We start from the raw sequence: 20,296 nt of genomic DNA, 5'->3' as shown, positions 1-20,296 counted from the left end.
ACACCCCATTTCATGGACCCAAGATCCTTAGGTAAGGCTGTACATTGCAATGTAAGTATGCCCCCAATGCAATTCTGAAGTCTAATACATCCATATTGCGATTTCAACAGATTTCAACAAATTAACAAATTATTATCTTTTGTTGAATTTCTATAACAACATTTCAACTTTGTTTAGCATGATATAGTCCAGTTGCGGCATAATTGTACAATTTGTACCCGATTGCATGGTTCATTTGGGGACTTTTATTTTGAAGGCGGACCACCGATTGTACTATTGTTGCTCACGGTAATATTGTTAACAGCACACTGGTAAGGCTGGTTATAATTTGATCGCAATAAGGAAGTTGTCTGTGGAAGGATATAGGCCTACTGGCAAAATAAATCATGAGAAAACATGTATCTTATTAAACAAATGATGGTAGGGCCCCCTACAGCAATGGTTCCCAAACTTTTTCACTCAGGTCCCTCTTCCAGCATTGGGGAACACCCCCACTGTTCATGACACAAACTGTTCACACCCCTCTTGTTGATGGAGAGAATCTTTTGCAAGTTTAACGCTTATTTCTTGCCATTTTACATGTTTTGTCATGGGGTGAAGTGAACACTTTGAAGTTTTAAAGCACATTTTCATGCAATTCTATATATTTTGCCATGTGTAATGTGTATTCATGTGACTCAAACATTACAGCAAAATATATGGGCTAAAAAACGTTAGCTGACACGGGCTAGCTGATCTGGGAATTACTTACAGTTCTTAGAGCTACTTACTAAATAGCTCTAAGATCTGCAATGACTGACATGACAAGAGGAAAACTGATGGTGCACAACCCAATTTAGAAATTGCACCTTGTGGATTCTACTATTACAACTTTCAAGAGTGAATTGAAGGCTGACAGAGTTCCTTAAAAGTTTATGAACCACTGCCCTTCAGTATATGAAAACCTGTGCCTACTCCCATTTCGTAAAGAAGAGGTCTCTTTCTCTCTCTCTCTCTCTCACTCTCTCTCTCTCTCTCTCTCTCTCTCTCTCTCACACACTCTCTCTCACAAACACGCCCCGAAGTCATCAGTATTGCCTACCCTTTGCACAACCAGCCGAGGCATTGCTCCTCTGCCCAAATGTCTAGACGTAGGGTAGGTTTCTGTCTGAGTGATAAGAAACGGAGACAAATTAATCTGGTTGCTTTTGCTGAGCTTTGTGCGTAAGTTTAAACTTTGAATTTATGATATTGTAAACATAATACTACTGTAGGCTAAAATGGAGCTTCTCCTGCAGCCTTACTCATATGCGTTCTCCTCGGTGTAACTGTCATAAATTGTCACCTAACATTTTCACTCAACATTGAATCCCCACTGGTCAGGAGCCACAGTGTTGAGGTGGTTGAGGTAAGTAATTTTCCATTACATTGCATTATGTTCTCAGGTTTGTGATGGAAGACATGAGAATACTGTCATTATAAGGTTGTAAAAATACAAATTGTAGGCATGTGAGTAATACATTGGTAATTGCTTTATAGTGTAGTTGGGTAACAAGTTATGCCAGTTGAACAATTTCTGGTTTTGTTTGTATGTTAATTTGTGTCACATAGACACACATTCACACATAAAATAAAGTGTATTCCTTTGTCTAAGTTCCTTCTGTCATTCCTTTATTTGTCTAAGTTCCTTCTGTCATTCCTTTATTTGTCTAAGTTCCTTCTGTCATTCCTTTATTTGTCTAAGTTCCTTCTGTCATTCCTTTATTTGTCTAAGTTCCTTCTGTCATTCCTTTGTTTATCTAAGTTCCTTCTGTCATTCCTTTGTTTGTCTAAGTTCCTTCTGTCATTCCTTTGTTTATCTAAGTTCCTTCTGTCATTCCTTTGTTTGTCTAAGTTCCTTCTGTCATTCCTTTGTTTATCTAAGTTCCTTCTGTCATTCCTTTGTTTGTCTAAGTTCCTTCTGTCATTCCTTTGTTTATCTAAGTTCCTTCTGTCATTCCTTTGTTTATCTAAGTTCCTTCTGTCATTCCTTTGTTTGTCTAAGTTCCTTCTGTCATTCCTTTGTTTGTCTAAGTTCCTTCTGTCATTCCTTTGTTTATCTAAGTTCCTTCTGTCATTCCTTTGTTTATCTAAGTTTCTTCTGTCATTCCTTTGTTTGTCTAAGTTCCTTCTGTCATTCCTTTGTTTGCACTTTTATTACCTTACCCCCCATCTCCCTCTCCCTCTCCCTCTCTCTCACTATCTCTCTCACCCTCTCTCTCTCTCTCCTCTCTCTCTCTGACTCTCTCTCCCTTTCTCTCTCTCTCGCTCTCACCCCCTCCCTCTCTCTCTCTCTCTCTCTCTCTCACCCCCCCCCTCTCTCTCTCTCTCTCTCTCTCTCTCTCTCTCTCTCTCTCTCTCTCTCTCTCACCCTAACCCCTCTCTCTCTCTCTCTCTCTCTCTCACCCCCCCTCTCTCTCTCTCTCTTGCTCTCTCTCTTTCTAACACACTCACTTACTCCTCCTTCTCTCCCTGTCTGTCTCTGTCTTGTCAGTTTCAGATGTCTGACATGCCAGTCGTTTCTGTCACTGCCACCTGCAGTCACCTGCTTGGAGGTCCTCTCAAACAGAGGGGAACAATAGCTTTTGCCTCACAAGTGCATGTCATAGCATTACATTTGAATGTCTACACATCAAGTTGTACCTGAGGCAGAGGATATTTAATTCACACTTCCCTTTCTCTTCGGATACAGATAGATCTCAGTCAGCCATTGGAGTCTCAAGGACCTTTTGCGGTCATTGTACACAAGCTCTCTGATGTCATTGTCAAGGCCGAGTATGACAGCCAGTCGCAACAGCTCCTTGACAACTTCCAGGTATGGTAAAATGACACATTTAATTAGATTCAACAGTGATAACAACATCATATTTTATCATACTAAAGTATATGTTTTTGTTTTAGGGTTATGTGTCCACCCATCCCCATACTGTTCTCCTGGACCCCCTTCCAGCAATGAGCCAGCTACTGGATCGCTTTGCCTCCTATCGGATTATGAGCCAGCTCCAGAACTCCCTGAGAGGTACAGTACAGTAGCCTCACTGTCCTTCCTCTAGACATCTACCAAGCCAAGCACTCTCTCTCTTTATGCTCTTCCTGATCCCGCCCCCATGTAGACTGGCGAATCAGCAGCCCTCCCTACCTGGAGATCAGCACCAGTGACCTGTCAGTCATCCAGCAGGACGTGGAGAGCAAGGGCCTCAGCTTCCCTCTGAGTCAGTGAGGGACTGTCTACAACCAAACACATAAACATACACCTAATTAATCTTATTATTATATACAGAGGCTCCCTATGGTGATTCAGTTTTTGGCAAACTTCTTTGGTCTAATTTACAAGACATTTACGGCCGATTCCCCGTGATACAGATTCAGCCTAGTCTTGGAATAAGAAGCATGTTCAATGAAGATTGTCCATTGAAAGTGATTTTTAGTCTAGGACTAGGCTGATCCTGTGACTGGGAAAGTGTCCCATAAGATCGCGTGTTGTATTGTGTCTCCTCATACCTCACTATTCCTCTTCCTCTTAGTCTGTAAAACCAGGGTGGCTCATGGATCCTGTTCCCATGACGTAAGAGACTGCCTGTCTTTCTATTGAGTCTTTTTTTGCATATTTTCCCGTACATTCCATATATAAAAAATAAAATAAAACCAGTTCTGCCTTTTTGTGTGGCTCAGTGATTTTCTGCTTTGTTGACACTGTGAACTCTCTCTATAGAAATGTATTGGTGTTTCGTGGCCCATGGCTCTCCCTCTAGTTCTTCAGACTTTAGTGTCCCTGTTCTCTCACCATACCATAGATGTCTCTGATCTTCAGCATGGCTGGTCTGTCAGAGGCCCGCCCTCCCTGTGTGCTGCAGAGCTTCGTCAACCACGGTGCCGTGCTGCACAAGGTGTTTGTGGTGGGAGAGGACCACTTCACTGTGGAGAGGCCCTCGCTGAAGAACTTCCCCCCTGGACCCTATGGTTAGTGTGGACACACCCTCACCTCTTTCTCCCTCTTCTTCTCCCTCTCTCGATATTTCTCATTCTCATGCTTATACTGTTTTTAATCATCTGTTGCAATATAACTTCTTCCTAATGTCTATGGCGTGTTTTGTGACTCCAGAGAGGAAGACGATCTTCTTCAACAGCCACGAGGTGTCCAAGCCAGAGTCCTGCTCCCACCTCACTGCAGTTAGTACAACCTCCACTCCGACAATCAACTCTGTTCAATTTGATTCACTGGCACTGATTCCTGTACAATTGAATTCGATCTCCTTTACCCTGTTCTACTTGACCCACTGTGTGCAATTGGCCTTGTACTATCCAGGGCCCGTATTCATAATGTGTCTCAAAGTAGTAGTGCTGAGCTAAGATCTTTAATTTGATTTTTTTTTTAGATCATAACGATCACATAGACAGGGGGACCTGATCCTAGATCAGCACTCCTACTCTGATACACTTTGTGAATAGGGACCCTGAACAGATGAACTGATCATCTGTCCTGTGGTGTTGTGTCTCAGCTGGATGAGAAGGTGTCGAGCCTGCCTCCCCCCAGTGGTGAGGCCATGGTGGCCCTAGTAAGAGAGCTGAGGGCAGAGCTGGGCATGGCTCTGTTCGGGGTGGACGTCATCGTCAGCATCGACACGCACACCCTCACTATCATCGACATTAACATCTTCCCAGGTCACTGGGCCATCCTTCATCTCCATTTGTCATTAACAGACACTCTTATCCAGAACGACTTACAGTCATCAACGTCACTTTATTTTGCTATATTTGCTTCCATGTTACTCTTTCACTCTTACTCAATTTCATGTTCTCTTTCTAGCTCTCTCCCTCATCAACCATATCTTTCCGTCCCTCTCTTCCAGGCTATGAGGGAGTGCCTCAGTTCTTCTCCTCCCTCCTCAGTCACATTGAGTCAGTATTGGACAACCAGGAACTGGAAGAACCCCAGGCAACATGTCCTCCTGCTCCCTCGACTCCCCAGGCTGACCTCTGAACTCTGACCTGGGTTCACCGTTCACCCTTGACCCTGACCTGGCTCATCTTCTCTGATACATACTGTACAGAAATCTCCTGGAAGTAGGAGACCTAATTGACAACGGTTGCCTTTAAATAAATCTCATAATATGGGTCTGAGTCACCTCTCCTTGCAGACACATACAGTACCAGTCAAAGGTTTGGACACACCTACTCATTCAAGGGTTTTTCTTTCTTTCTATCTTTTTTAGTGAAGACATCAAAAATATGAAATAACACATATGGAATCATGTAGCAATCAAAAAAGTGTTTAACAAATCAAAATATAGTTTATATTTGAGATTCTTCAAAGTAGCCACCCATTGCCTTGATGACAGCTTTGCATGCTCTTGGCATTCTCTCAACCAGCTTCATGAGGTAGTCACCTGGAATGCATTTCAATTAACAGGTGTGCCTTGTCAAAAGTACATTTGTGGAATTTCTTTCCTTCAAAATGCGTTTGAGCCAATCAGTTGTGTTGTGACAATGTAGGGGTGGTATACAGAAGATACCCCTATTTGGTAAAAGACCAAGTCCATATTATGGCAAGAACAGCACAAATAAGCAAAGTGAAAATGACAGTCCATCATTACTTTAAGACATGAAGGTCAGTCAATACGGACATTTTCAAGAACTTTGAAAGTTTCTTCAAGTGCAGTCGCAATAAGCATCAAACGCTATGATGAGACTGGCTCTCACCAGGACCGCCACAGAAAAGTAAGACCCAGAGTAACCTCTGCTGCAGAGTATAAGTTCATTAGAGTTAGCAGCCTCATAAATTGCAGCCCAAATAAATTCTTCACAGAATTCAAGTAACAGACACATCTCAACATCAACTGTTCAGAGAAGACTGCGTGAATCAGGCCTTCATGGTCGAATTGCTGCAAAGAAACCAATACTAAAGGACACCAATAATAAGAAGAGACTTGCTTGGGCCAAGAAACACGAGCAATGATCATAAGACTGCTGTAAATCTGTCTGTTGGTCTGATGATTCCAAATTTGAGATTTTTGGTCCCAACGCTGTGTCTTTGTGAGACGCAGAGTAGGTGAACGGATGATCTCCGCATGTGTGGTTCCCGCTGTGAAGCATGGAGGAGGAGGTGTGATGGTGCTTTGCTGGTGACACTGTCAGTGATTTATTTAGAATTCAAGGCACACTTAACCGGCATGACTACCACACCATTCTGCAGCGATACACCACCACATCTGGTTTGCACTTAGTGGGACTATAATTTGTTTTTCAACAGGACAATGACCCAGCACACACCTCCAGACTGTGTAAGGGCTATTTGACCAAGAAGGAGAGTGATGGAGTGCTGCATCTGATGACCTGGCCTCCACAATCATTCAACCTAAACCCATTTGAGATGGTTTGGGATGAGTGGAGGAAAAGCAGCCAACAATTGCTCATTATATGTGGGAACTCCTTCAAGACTGTTGGAAAAGCATTCCAGGTGAAGCTGGTTGAGAGAATGCCAAGAGTGTGCAAAGCTTTCATCAAGGCAAAGCGTGGCTACTTTGAAGAATCTAAAATATAACACTTTTTTGGTTACTACATGATTCCATATGTGTTATTTAATAGTGTTGATGTCTTCACTATTATTATACAATGTAGAAAATAGTAAGAATAAAGAAAAACCCTTGAATGAGTAGGTGTGTCTAAACTTGTGACTGGCACAGTAGGTGTCAGAATTTTGTATGAATAGATAAGAGACTGTGATCAGTCAATGAAGACAACCAACCACTACTCTTATAGAAGTAACAATGATTGAAAAATATCATACACTGTGATTTTATTGATTGACATTTAGCATTTAAGACACAGCAGGCACAGATGCAGGACTCTGATTGGGCCAGTACAATTACAAATGTTGACCTCCAGTAATTGGTCCTTTACATCCCACTTACAAACCACAACCCTTTTCTGATGAAATACATTTGGTAAATATATTTCTAAATGTTGAAATGGTATACATTCTTGAGTAAATCTCACAACATGTAGTGAGTAGCCTGTTTGATTCCTTACATGGTGTTGATGTTTTATATATTAATTTTTATATGCGTCCCAACAGTTACCAGTGTTACATAATTAAGCAATAAGGCCCGAGGGTGTGTGGTATATGGCCATTATACAACGGCTAAGGGCTGTTCTTATGCACGACGCAACCCGAAGTGCCTGGATACAGCCCGTAGTATATTGACCATACACCACAACCCCCCAAGGTGCCTTATTGCTATTATAAACTGGTTACCAACGTAATTTGAGCAGTAAAAATAAACTTTTTGTCATACCTGTGGTATATGGTCTGATATACTACGGCTGTCAGCCAATCAGCATTCAGGGCTCGAACCACCCAGTTTAGAATTGTAAATCAATGGTCGATAGAAAAGGAGTGTTTACATTTAAAAGTCAATTCATGATGCATTTTAATTACATAATAAAGTACATTTACAGAGAATCATCATCATATATTTTGCTTTAATATGTACATTTTTATAACTTTATTGGTTTGAATAAGTTGTCTTAATATTCCTCTTCTTCTTCTTGTATTGCAGTTATTGTTATTCCTCCACATGTCATTAACCATGCAACTTATATTGATTTAACATGTGGGGGCACTGTTTCCTAATATTTCTTATTCAAACATGGCTGCGTAACAGTGGAGATCCCAAACTATGAAAAAGGATGACGGTGAACATCAATATCTTGCCAACTTAAAAAAAAGTTTTAGAACTGTCATTGTTTATTAGGACCACATACCAGAGATGTCTTAGTGATGTCACTCCCCTTGCTAGACTTCCTTGGCTGGTTAAGATAGGAGTGCAAAGTTGGGAGAAGAGCTGGGGTGCCACCCTGGCCATAGAAATATAATTACTAGAACGGACATTTCCATTCATTCTATTTCTATGTCTCTTGACCACCTTGGTGACCCGAACTGCAAAAATAAAAAAAAATAAACTTCAGGAACAATCATGCTCTTCTTATTATAGAACATTATGTTATGACACACTGTACATCAATACTAAAGAGGTTTCCGTGGTCACACGCCGTCTCTTTCTGAGGGAAGATCTCAATTGCATACTCCTCACGTCCTCATCTCCTTCTCAAAACCCATTGGATGAGAAAGACAGACGCTCTCCTCTCTGACCGTTTTGAGAAGGAGGTGAGGAGAGAATACGCAAGGAGTATGCAATGGAGATTGTCCCTGAGTGTCACCCCAGTTCTTAATTAACAGTCTGATATTAACAGTGCATTAGCCAGATAGCACAATCCTCACATTTTGTTCATATACACATGGAAATCAATCACAGAAATCAATATGTCAATATTATTAATAACAGTGTAAGTTAATTGTAATAACAGTAATAACAGTGTAATAACAGTGTAAGTTAATTGCTTACATTAACAGTCTCAATTACCATAACAAATCTCACACATAGATTTTTAATTATTGCACAAAATATGTACACGAGACATACCGTAAAGGAGATGTCTTTCCCACTTAACGACCTTGTATCATGAGATGTAGAGTAACGATAGCTTTACATGTGCAGGTGGTACATCTTGCCTACTAAACAATCTTTGATAATGGCAGCACACAGAAAGACACATCTAAAGAGCTTGTAATCTCTGAATGCAGGGATGGGGAGAATTGTACTTGTTTGTTTTTACTCAAATGCAACTACTTACAGAACTACATCCCATCAAAAGCATTATGATTATACTATGTTACTAAGTATGTTAGTTGTGTGTGTTTCTGTGTGTGATAGCATGAGCGAGAGTGCTGCACTGGGTCGTTATCTGTCTGTCTTGTGTTGTGTGTGTGTGTGCATGTGTGTGTGTGTAATTTAGAACTTAACGACCCCTGTGAAGCTCCTGAAGCTCTGCAGCCACTTTTCGCAGCTCTGCCTCAATCTCCAGAAGCTCCTGTAGGCACACAGAACAGATCAGAAAGTGTGTTAGGTACACACACACACACACACACACACACACACACACACACACACACACACACACACACACACACACACACACACACACACACACACACACACACACACACACACAGAGAGAGAGACATAGTCAATTAGCAATTACAGTATCAGCTTTACAAGCTCAGCCGTGCTAAATCCTGTTGACTATCGCCCACTTACTTCTCCTTCATCCTGCTCAACATCCTCCTTTTTATCCTCATCCTCCTCTTCCTCTTCCCAATCCTCATTGTTTTCAACCTCATCTGCCTCATCTGCTTCTTCATCATCGTCATCGTCCCTGTTCCTCTCCTTTTCAAACTGACGGGTCGACTCATCACTTGCTTTCTCCATCACTCTCTTCTGCTGAGGATCCTTAACCTCCTCACTCTCTCCCGCTTTCAACTTCTCCAATTCCTTGCGAATCTCTCCCTCCTTCTCACGCTCATTGTCCACTTTCGCCTCATCCCCGGCAGTTTCTCTCTTCTCCTCTTTTCTCTCCTCCTCCTCCTCTTGCACACGTTTCATCTTTTTGAGGAGCTCCGCTAGTTCTTCCTGTTTTTCCTCCCTCTCTTTCTCCTTCTCCACGTTCTTCTTGCTGTCCTGTTCCTCCAGCAGCTCCTTGAGCTCCCGCTCCACCTTCTCTTTCTCCACCAGCAGCTCCACCTCGTTGTTGTTCCTCTCCTTGCTGCGTTTCCTTTCTTCAATCTCAAGAATATCTAGCTGCTCTTTCTCTCCCTTTTTCTGCTCCTCCCCCTCATCCTTGTTCCTCTCCTCCTCTGCTTCTGACCCTCTCTGGAGCTCTTTCTCCTTCACCGACTCGTACCTTTTCTTCTTCAGCTCCTTGAGCAGCTCCTCAAGCTCCCTGTCCTCTTTTTCCTCCTCTCCTATCTTCCTTAGCTCCCTTGAGAAGAGCTCTTCCAGCTCCTTCGCGTTCTCTTCCTCATCCCCCCTTTTCTCCTCCAGTCTGGGCTCTTCTCTCATCTCCTCATTCGTTCTGTCCTTCATCTCCACCTCCTCCTCTACCCCTTCTGCCTTCATCTCTTTCTCTCTCAGTTCTTCTTTCTCAGTCTCCTTCTGGTCATCATTCTGCTCCTCCTCCTCCCTCCTCTCTCTGTCCCTCTCTCCCTCGGCCTGGTTCTCCTCATTTTGCTTTTTCTCCCTCCCATAGTCTCTCTCTCTTTCCCTCTCTGTAAGAATAAAATAAATTGAGGTGGTTAGTTACTGTACAATTTAAAGCATATTACAGCAAGTTCAACAAAACATGTTTAGGAAGATTTTTATCTTGATTTCCATGTATAATTACCTGACTCTGAAACCAACATAGCATAGCAAAGATATTGCAACAATTAGACTGTTTCTCTCAACAAGTCAGTATGTTATGATATTCCATATTACTGTGATGATGACACCATTGGCAGGGCTACTTCCAGAGATGGGCTGGTCCATTTGAAGCCCAATGGGCCTTTCTCATTTGGGGGTTTTGCGCCAAATTATAATTCAAAGAAAAAAATTGACAGGTGTGTTAGAAATACTCAGACTAATTTCTGATCCCAGTCTGTCCCTGGGTACTTCAGTAGTAAAGTATTAGCTAATAACTGTAGTCAGACTTACCCTCCTGGGCCAGCTCCTGCAGCTCCCTCAGGAGACCCTGGTGCCTGTGGACAGCATCATCTGCACAACAGAACACAACACTGGTTGCTCAACACTGACCATGTCCATCTTATCAGACTAGACATAATCATACCTATCCGCCTCAGTGACAGGTGTTGCCATGACTATTTGTAATGGAAGATTGATTGAATTGATTAAATATTGAACCACATTATAGTCAAATGTAGCAAGATGAAATAAAGGGTATTCCTCATGTACAGTAATCAGTGTCATGATTCCATTGCCATGATAAACTAAATCTAAATTTGGACGCATTACAATTATAGTGAATATAGTTGAATAAGTGCACTGTGTGGTCTAGTGCATATGTGCAGCTGAAGGAGGTTATGTCAGATAAGAGAAATAGATAGGAGTTGTCACCAGTTTTCAGTTTGTCACAGCCAGGATGTGGCACACCGCCATTACTATTCAGGGAGTCCTGAATACAGTCAGCAACCTGAGGGCACGAGCGCGCGCGCACACACACACACACACACACACACACACACACACAGAGACAATTATCAGTTACCGTGTCAATATCAATTACACACAATATGTTAGCAGTGTTATAATACACTCAAAATAAACATCATAGAGATAACACAAATGCTTTGTCTCTGACCTTTCCAACCTGTAGAGAGGAGGATAGAGGCAGGCATCCCACTAGAGAGAGAGAGAGAGTGAGAGTAGAGAGAGAGTAGAGAGGGAGATACAAATGTAGTCTTTCCAAATAATTGTATATAGTGTCTGCTGAATGTTAGTTTTTTTTCTCTTGCTGTGTTTGCTCATTTAAACATTGTGTCTATCTCTGATAACATATGTAGCCTTAGAAATAAGGTTCACGAGGCCTCCCAAGAGGCGCAGCGGTCTAAGGCACTGCATCGCAGTGCTTGAGGCGTCACTACAGATCCGGGTTCAATTCTGTGTCTCAGCTAGCTGCGACTGAGAAACCCATGAGGCGGCGCACAATTGGACCAGCATTGTCTGGGTTAGGGGAGGGTTTGGCCGGCAGGGATGTCCTTGTCTCATCGTGCTCTAGCGACTCCTGTGGCGGGCTGTGCTCATGCCCACTGACATGGTCACCAGTTGTACGGTGTTTCCTCCGACACATTGGTGTGGCTGGTTTCCGTGTTAAGTGAGCAGTGTGTCAAGAAGCAGTGCGGCTTGGCAGGGTTGTGTTTCGGGGGACGCATGGCTCTCGACCTTCGCCTCTCCCGTGTCAATACGGGAGTTGCAGCGATAGGACAAGACTATAACTACCAGTTGGGGAGAAAATGGGGTAAAAAGTTCCAAAAAATGTATAATTAAAAATAAATAAGGTTCATGAAATCAATAACTTGCTAACATCTTGCTAACATTTTTACTAATACTGTAGAACTTTGTTCTAAAGCTGTATCTGTACCCATTGGATGCAATGATCACAGTATAGTGGCTATATCCAGGAAAGCCAAAGTTCCAAAAGCTGGCCCTAAAATATTGTTTATGAGATCACACAAATTATTTTATGTGGATGATGTTAAACATATTTGGTGGTCTGATGTGATAAATAAGGAGCATCCAGGTGCTGCACTTGATGAATTTATGAAATTGCTCCTTCCAATTACTGATAAACCTGTTAAGAAACTGACTGTTAGAACTGTTAAGGCTCCATGGATTGACGAGGAATTGAACAACTGTATGGTTGAAAGAGTTGGGGCAAAAGGAGTGGCTAATAAGTCTGGCTTCACATGCGACTGGCTGAAACCATTTGATGTTGCCAATTATAATATTTGAATGATTAGTTAATTGGCAAAGTGGGCCAACTTATGCAGGAAATGCTTACAGCGAACTGTGAGCCATCGTATTCATTCATAAAAATACAAATAATGAAAGAAAATCATTGCAAGTTTGTATTTTGTAAAGTTAATGTGGGAGAGGAGGAAAAATTATTGTTATGATTCAATAATGACAACCCTCCTGGCATTGAACACTTATATAGATGGAAAGCTACTAAAGATGGTAGCTGACTCTATAGCCGCTCCTATCTGTCATATCTTTAATCTGAGCCTTGAGGAAAGTGTTTGTCCTCAGGCCTGGAGGGATGCCAAATTCATTCCATTAAGAGTGGTAAAGCGGCCTTTACTGGTTCTAACACTAGACCTATCAGCTTACTGCCCAGCCTGGTCTCATAGACTAGACGTCACATAGTAAACGTAAATCTGGGACACTCAGATTAGTATAATATGTGACATTACATAAAACAGATAATTACTTAAGTAGGGTGGTTGGTTTTGAGTTCAAATCTCATCATCTACAACTTTAGCAATTTAGCTAATTAGCAAATACTCTACTACTTTTTAGCTACTTTGCAACTACGTAGCATTTTAGCTAACCCTTCCCCTAATCCTAACCCTTTTAGCTAACCCTTTCCCTAACCCTTACCCTAACCCTTTAACCTAACTCTTAAACTTAACCCTAACCTGAACCCTAACCTAGCAAACATTAGCCAGCTAGATAACGTTAGCCACCTAGCTAGAATTCGTAACATATCATATGTTTTGCAAAGTCATAACATATTGTAAGTTTTGATCATTCATAACATATTGTACGTTTTGCGAATTCGTAACATATAATACAAATTGTAATTCATAACATATCATACGAAATGGGAGATGGACATACACAAATGAATACATAGCATACGATTGTAACTTATCATACTAAATGGAGTGTCACTGATTTACATACAGAATAATATGAAATGCTCTGAGACCAGGTTGTGCTGCCAGCTCTTAGCAAACTGTTGGAAGAAATTGTGTTTGGCCAAACAGAATGCTATTTCTCTGTAAAGAAATTAACAACAGACTTTCAGAATTCTTAGAAAGGGCACCAAACATGTACTGCACTAACACAAATGACTGATGATTGGTTGAAAGAAACTGATAATACCAAGCTTGTGGGAGGCGTAATGTTAGATTTCAGTGAAGCCTTTGAGTATGTGGACACCTGCTCGCCGAACAGCTCATTACAAAATCATAGGCATTAATATGGAGTTGGTACCCCCTTTGTTGCTATAACCGCCTCCACTCTTCTGGGAAGGCTTTCCACTAGATGTTGGAACATTGCTGCGAGCACTTGCTTCCATTCAGCCACAAGAGCATTAGTGAGGTAGGGCACTGATGTTGGGCAATTAGACCTGGCTCGCAGTCGGTGTTCCAATTCATCCCAAATTTGTTCGATGGCGTTGAGATCAGGGCTCTGTGCAGGCCAACCAAGTTCTTCCACACCGATCTCGACAAAGCATTTCTGTATGGTCCTTGCTTTGTGCACAGGGGCATTGTCATGCTGAAACAGGAAAGGGCTTTCCCAAAACTGTTGCCACAAAGTTGGAATTGCAGAATCGTCTAGAATGTCATTGTATGCTGTAGTGTTAAGATTTCCCTTCACTGGAACTAAGGGGCCTAGCTTGAACCATGAAATATTCCATTATTCCTCCTCCACCAAACTTTACAGTTGGCACTATACATTGGGGGCACTTTGGAACTCAGTAGTGAGTGTTGCAATCGAGGTCAGACAATTTTTACCGGCTGGGCTCTTCAGCACTCTGTAGTCCCATTCTGTGAGCTTGTGTGGCTTACCACTTCACGCCTGAGCCATTGTGGCTCCTAGAAATTCCCACTTCACAATAACAGCACTTACAGGTGACCGGGGTAGCTCTAGCAGGGCATAAATCTGACTAATTGAATTGTTGGAAAGGTGGCATCCTATGACGGTGCCAGATTGAACATCACTGACCTCTTCAGTAAGGCCATTCTACTGACAATATTTGTCTATGGAGATTGCATGGCTGTGTGCTCGATTTTAAACACCTGTCAGCAACAGGCGTGGCTGAAATAGCCGAATCCACTAATTTGAAGGGGTGTCCACATACTTTTGTATATATAGTGTATTATTGACGACAACCTGTTGTTGAAAAAATGTATGTGTTATGGCTTTTCCACCTCTGCCATACTGTGGATTCAGAGCTATCTATATAATAGAACTCAAAGGGTTTTCTTTAATGGACGCTTCTCTAATGTCAAATATGTAAAGTGTGGTGTACTGCAGGGCAGCACTGTAGGCCCTCAACTCTTTTCTATTTTGACCAATAACCTGCCACTGGTATTTAAAAAAGCATGTGTGTCCATGTAGGCTGATGATTCAACCATATACATGTCAGCAACCACAGCTAATGAAGTCACTGAAACCATTAACAGAGGCTTGAACTCAGATTTGGAATGGGTGGCCAGCAGGGGTAAAAGTAAGGCGGTGAGGTCCGGTACGGTAGTGGGGGTATACCTACTGGTAAAACGTGAGCCTATCACAATTAATACAACATGCCCCCCAAAAATATAGGCTATTACACCATTATTTAACATTACTACATGTCAGCCGCATTAGAAACATTGTGAATTGACTGGAAACCGGGTGGCATTCGCTCCAAATTGTGTTGGGGTTTAAGGAGAACACACATTTTTCAAGGCGGAGATGAGTGGCCGAGACAGAGATGCATGTGGACAACAATGGATGCATCAATTCAGACTACAAGTGTAGGCCTAAGGACAATCACAGAATTTCATTACACTATATATAGGTGTTTTGTAACAGTCTCTTTCCATTCATCAAATTGCAGGTGCACAGTGCACTGTTGGGGTTTGGATGCGGAATGTGCGTGGGTAGCCTACAGGAGTGCCTTTGTTAAGTGATAGGAGTGCCTTTGTTAAATATCATGACTGGTCGATTTTATTCCACATTAAAACGCATAGGCGATGCGTCCATAAGGCTAGGGGAAGCTTCCCCTAAAGTAAATTGAATTAAATAGCCAAAATTATATATCCTTATCAGCAATGCAGAATTAAATCAAAATCATTCAAAATAGGCTAGTACACCAGAAAACATGATTTGGCCACAGAGGATCATTCGCTTCTTTAAAAGAAAGCTGTGGATTGTTTTAAATCACATAGCCCACAGTCCGAAGATCCTGCAATATGGGCAGTGCGCCCTGCAAATATCAAATAGATGATTGTTGAGTTGCGACTATCAGTGAAAAGCAGAGAGGCCCAGCCAGATATATCGCAATATTGAAAAATATAATCGCGGAAAAACTGTTTGGAAAGCAAATGGCTACCGCTGTAAAGAGATGAGAATGAAAAGACTCCAATCTGTGTTTTAGTGCCACTTTTGTTTGTTTTTGGAGAAGAATTTCCTCCTCCAGGTTAGATGAGCGTCATATTGTATTTGTGTCTCCCCTTTTTGTAGGGCGATTATATGGATCAGACAACATCGTTTTCATTGATCTGTTTGTCAGTGTCAGCAGAGTAGGCTGCCCTGTCATTTTTGTAGTATAAAAAAAATGCATGCCTGCACGTGGGTGTCCCGTACCGTAAGAAATGTAATCTTCTTTGACCCCTGGTGGCCCGTAATAAATTGGTCCCGAACATCTCTCAAACAAAAAGCATTGTATTTTGTACAAATCATTCCCTAAATTCTAGACCCGCCGAAGTCGGTCCCTCTCCTTGTTCGGGCGGTGTTCGGCGGTCGACGTCACCGACCTTCTAGCCATCGCTGATCCATTTTCATTTTCCATTGGTTTTGTCTCGTCTTCCTTCACACCTGGTTCCAATCCCATCAATTACATGTTGTGTATTTAACCCTCTGTTTCCCCTCATGTCCTTGTAGGAGATTGTTTGATTGTATGTTATATGCAAGTTATGTTTTGGTGTGCGACGGGTTTTGTACCCACTTTTATTATTTTGTATATTTTTGTTTTCAAAGTTTTGTGAGCCCTTATTAAAGGACTCCGTTTATACCAAGTTCGTTCTCCTGCGCCTGACTTCCCTCCCACCAACACGCACCCATTACAAGACCTCAGCTGAATCTGGTAATAAATGGTGTGGCTTTTGAACAAGTTGAGGAGACTACATTACTTGGCATCACCTTAGATTGTAAATGATCATGGTAAAAACATATAGTTTAAATGGTTGTAAAGATGAGAGATCTGTCCATAAAGAAATGCTCTGCGTTTTTGACACCACACCCACAAAGCAAGTCCTGCAGACTCTAGTTTTATCTTATCTTGATTATTGTCCAGTCATATGGTCGAGTGCTGCAAAGAAAAACCTAGTTAAGCTGTTCCAGAACAGAGCGGCACTTCTTGCTCTTCATTGTAATCAGAGGGCTAATATTAATAATATGCATGCCAGTCTCGCTTGTCTAAGAGTTGAGGAAAGACCGACTGCATCACTTGTTTTTTATAAGAAACATTCATGTGTTGGAAATTCCAAATTGTTTGCACAGTCAACTTACACACAGCACTGACACACAAACTTACTCCACCAGACATGCCACCAGGGGTCTTTTCACTGTCCCCAGGTCCAGAACAAATCCAAGAAAACAGTTATCTATGCATAGTCACTTTACCCCTACCTACATGTACATATGACCTCAATTACCTCGACTAACCTGTACCCCCGCACATTGACTTGGTACGGTACCCATTGTATATAGCCTCGTTATAGTTAATTTATTGTGTCTCTTATTTTTTTATTTTAGTTTATTTCGTAAATAATTTTTCTTAACTCTTATTTTTCTTAACTGCATTGTTGGTTAAGGGCTTGTAAAGTAAGCATTTCACGGTGAGGTCTACCTGTTGTATTCGGCGCATGTGACAAAAAAAAACATTTGATTTGATTCGATTTTTATTATACAGAGCCATGAGTGCATGGAGCTCCCTTCCATCTCATATAGCGCAAGTGGACAGCAAACCTGCTTTCAACAAACAATTAAAGCAACACCTCCAGGCACAACGCCTCTCCCCCATGTGCCCTACTTGTTGCGTGTATGTACTGACATGTATGTGTAACTAATAGATGCACACACACACTACATGCTCATGTTTTTAAATGTATGCAAATTGTAAAGTATTGTAATGTCTGTGATGTCTTTTTCGTTAAGTGTCGGACCCCAGTATGATTAACTGTCGCCATTGGCGTCGGCTAATGGGGATCCTAATAAATCAAAAACACACACATAGTGAGGTGATTGAACACTGCCAGGAAATAAAAGGAAAGTCATTGAATTGTTCGGCCTAAAAGTAGCAGGGTCTATTTTTAAGGCCAAGACAGTCACATGCCAAGCAGCTAACAGGACAGGATCTTATAATCGTCCCTCAAACAAGGAAGTGGAAATGTCCATGTTATTAGTTAACAGCCTCACATGGCATCCAATGAATTTTACACAAGTGCTAAACGACTCTGAGTCATATCCCCTGACATATCTCATTAAGGTTATTGAGAATGGAGGTCAATGGTAGGCCTTAATTCAAAGGTACGTGCGAACAACAGGGGCTGTAGGTTGCGTGGGAGAGAGCGCGTTCCTCCTAAACTGGGACACAGGTCCTTTAAAGCTGCAATCCCATGTTGATTGGCTTGGCAGACCTCCCTTCACCCTCTTTATTCACAAGGCAATTGGCAAGGAGACTGGGGTCTGTCTGTATGTTCACATGCACATTGGTGATTGTAACGCCTCTAAACATTCCACTATACACAGACCATTACCCGTAAGCTCAGTTATATTTTTTATACAACACTGTTATATAATACATGTACAGTCCCCCCCCCCCCCTCCCTTCTCACAACATTACATCTTTACTCCCAAAACACTCCCTGAAAGGCCCCGACACCGATGCAAAACTGGTCACGTCAAACTATGGTGATGGGGTCAATGTTTGCATATTCAAACAGGACGTGGTTGTAACACCGCGCGCATTATTAATAGGTTTAACAGTTACAGGAGCGTACGTGCCCTGCTTTCATCGCGTCTTGCACGACAACATAATTTCCTTTTAGGTTGGCTGATGTAGAAATATCCTTAATTTATGATGTAATTCTTACATAAGGCTATTTCCAATACACATGTATTCAATAACAATCAATATGTAGTCACAATGCCCAGGGAAAATGTATAGCTAACGGACAGATTTTGTGACGGACTGGATAAGGTGCGCTCTAAACAAATTATGTAACAAGTCTATCTTGATCCTAAATCTTAAAAGCTAAGATATATTCTACCAATTGACCTTTTTGTACTTTTCTCCTCTTGGTTTAATTGTCGCACAATCCATTATCCCCTCCGTTTTATTGATAAGCTATATTATAAAAAATGGAAACATCCTCTAAATAACATAAACATTCCGCTTAACTGCAATCAATAGCCCACAATCACACGTTCTGGCTAATGTCCCAAGCAAAGCTATAACTAAAAAGGCTGTTAGAACAGGCAGGCTATGGATTCGGCTAACGTAAGCGTTATCTAACACTGGATACGCTCATACATTGATTGATCAGCAGCCTCACAAATGAAACCCTGATTTTCCTTACCTCCACTTAAGGTCCAAAACAACGCCGTGAAAATAAAAACTCCCATAGGATCTGAATATAAAGGCCTTAAAGAGAAGGAAATAACCTTGAAAGAATAATACCGCGACCTTATTCTCAAACCGAGCGAGCAAGGACCCGCTAAAGAGCTGATAGGCGCGTATGCTTGGCTCAAAGGGCCAGGTAAATGCAGGACAGCTCGGGAGAGTGATGCCCCGTCAACGTGTAACAACTAACGCGGTGATAACGAGAGGATTGCTCGCTCCAAGCTGAGTTGACCACAGCTGACCGGAGGTAACGCCAATTCCCTGCTGTTCAATCTCATGCCTCAGCAGCAGGTTTGTATTAATAAAACACATAACCCGCTATGCTGTAGGCATGCATGCTTTATGTAAAGAGGGGGAACGGAGATTAAAACATGTCATTTGACAAGTAGTGTACATTTCCATGATGTGTTATTATAGGAGTGTCTAGCACAATTAATGACACATTTAGAGTTGATGACAAGTAATGCCCAGTCTAATGGGCACAGCATTTTGTCCACATCTTTGCCGGTGTTTTCTGGCTATTGGAGGGGCACGTTATACATCTGGGCTTCATTACCAATTCTATTCTAATCCATTTCCCAGCATTAAGGATAGGAACACAGTCATTACAGCTCTGTTTGGAGCCTCTTCACCCAGTAATCCCAGTGTGCTAGTACTTCGAGGCAGTGGGTGTGAAGGACCCTGTGATCTCACTCCTGAATGATTAGCCCCTGATAGAGCAATCTGTTCAGCCACAGGCTCAGCACTGCACCTATGTGGGGCATAAACAGGGGCCCAATGAATGAAACCACCACATCTGAAATACTTATTTGCCGTAATATGCTGTTTCTGAGTATATAATAAGAGTCTAGATTTGTTAGAGCGGAATTGTGTTCTCTGAAGGTAGCCCAATGTGTGGTTGCAGGTCTGGAATTCTTTAATGATCAACATGAGCGGTGAGAAAACATTATGACCTTTTAGTTTAATGCAGTTTTAATCTTTTGCGGACCAAAACAGGACAGTTTATGATAGTGTCATCGTGACACACATTCACAAACAGTATGACGTTAATATATTTACATGGCAGAGGCAGAGCTACACAGAATAAGTCAACTTGTAGATGCAAAGGTTTCAGTTGTTCTCTTGATGTACAGTTGAAGTCGGAAGTTCACATACACTTAGGTTGGAGTCATTAAAACTCGTTTTTCAACCACTCCACAAATGTCTT

General features: G+C 41.9%; 2 protein-coding genes across 2 annotated transcripts; one reads left to right on the top strand and one right to left on the bottom strand.

Annotated features, from left to right (window-relative positions):
- Positions 1–1,018: 1,018 nt before the first annotated feature.
- LOC110507571 (inositol-tetrakisphosphate 1-kinase) lies at positions 1,019–7,475 on the top strand. The gene is made up of 10 exons (XM_021587636.3): positions 1,019–1,203; positions 1,363–1,387; positions 2,711–2,833; positions 2,920–3,037; positions 3,132–3,230; positions 3,543–3,583; positions 3,813–3,978; positions 4,121–4,188; positions 4,518–4,680; positions 4,869–7,475. The coding sequence occupies exons 1-10, from the start codon at positions 1,121–1,123 to the stop codon at positions 4,997–4,999; spliced, it is 1,017 nt and encodes a 338-aa protein (XP_021443311.1). The 5' UTR covers positions 1,019–1,120; the 3' UTR covers positions 5,000–7,475.
- Positions 6,785–19,465, bottom strand: LOC110507570 (uncharacterized). The gene is made up of 6 exons (XM_021587635.3): positions 19,046–19,465; positions 11,272–11,312; positions 11,028–11,103; positions 10,608–10,667; positions 9,177–10,183; positions 6,785–8,949 (listed from the first exon to the last, which is right to left on the bottom strand). Exons 1-6 carry the CDS (start codon positions 19,089–19,091, stop codon positions 8,878–8,880), a joined length of 1,302 nt encoding a protein of 433 aa, XP_021443310.3. The 5' UTR covers positions 19,092–19,465; the 3' UTR covers positions 6,785–8,877.
- Between the last annotated feature and the right edge of the window lie 831 nt (positions 19,466–20,296).

The sequence above is a fragment of the Oncorhynchus mykiss genome, chromosome 27 (genome assembly GCF_057628025.1).
Source record: "Oncorhynchus mykiss isolate SJ-2025 chromosome 27, ASM5762802v1, whole genome shotgun sequence".
NCBI lineage: Eukaryota > Metazoa > Chordata > Actinopteri > Salmoniformes > Salmonidae > Oncorhynchus > Oncorhynchus mykiss.
The sequence above is the reverse complement of the archived record's forward strand: the minus strand, read 5'-3'. Positions and strand labels throughout refer to the sequence as shown.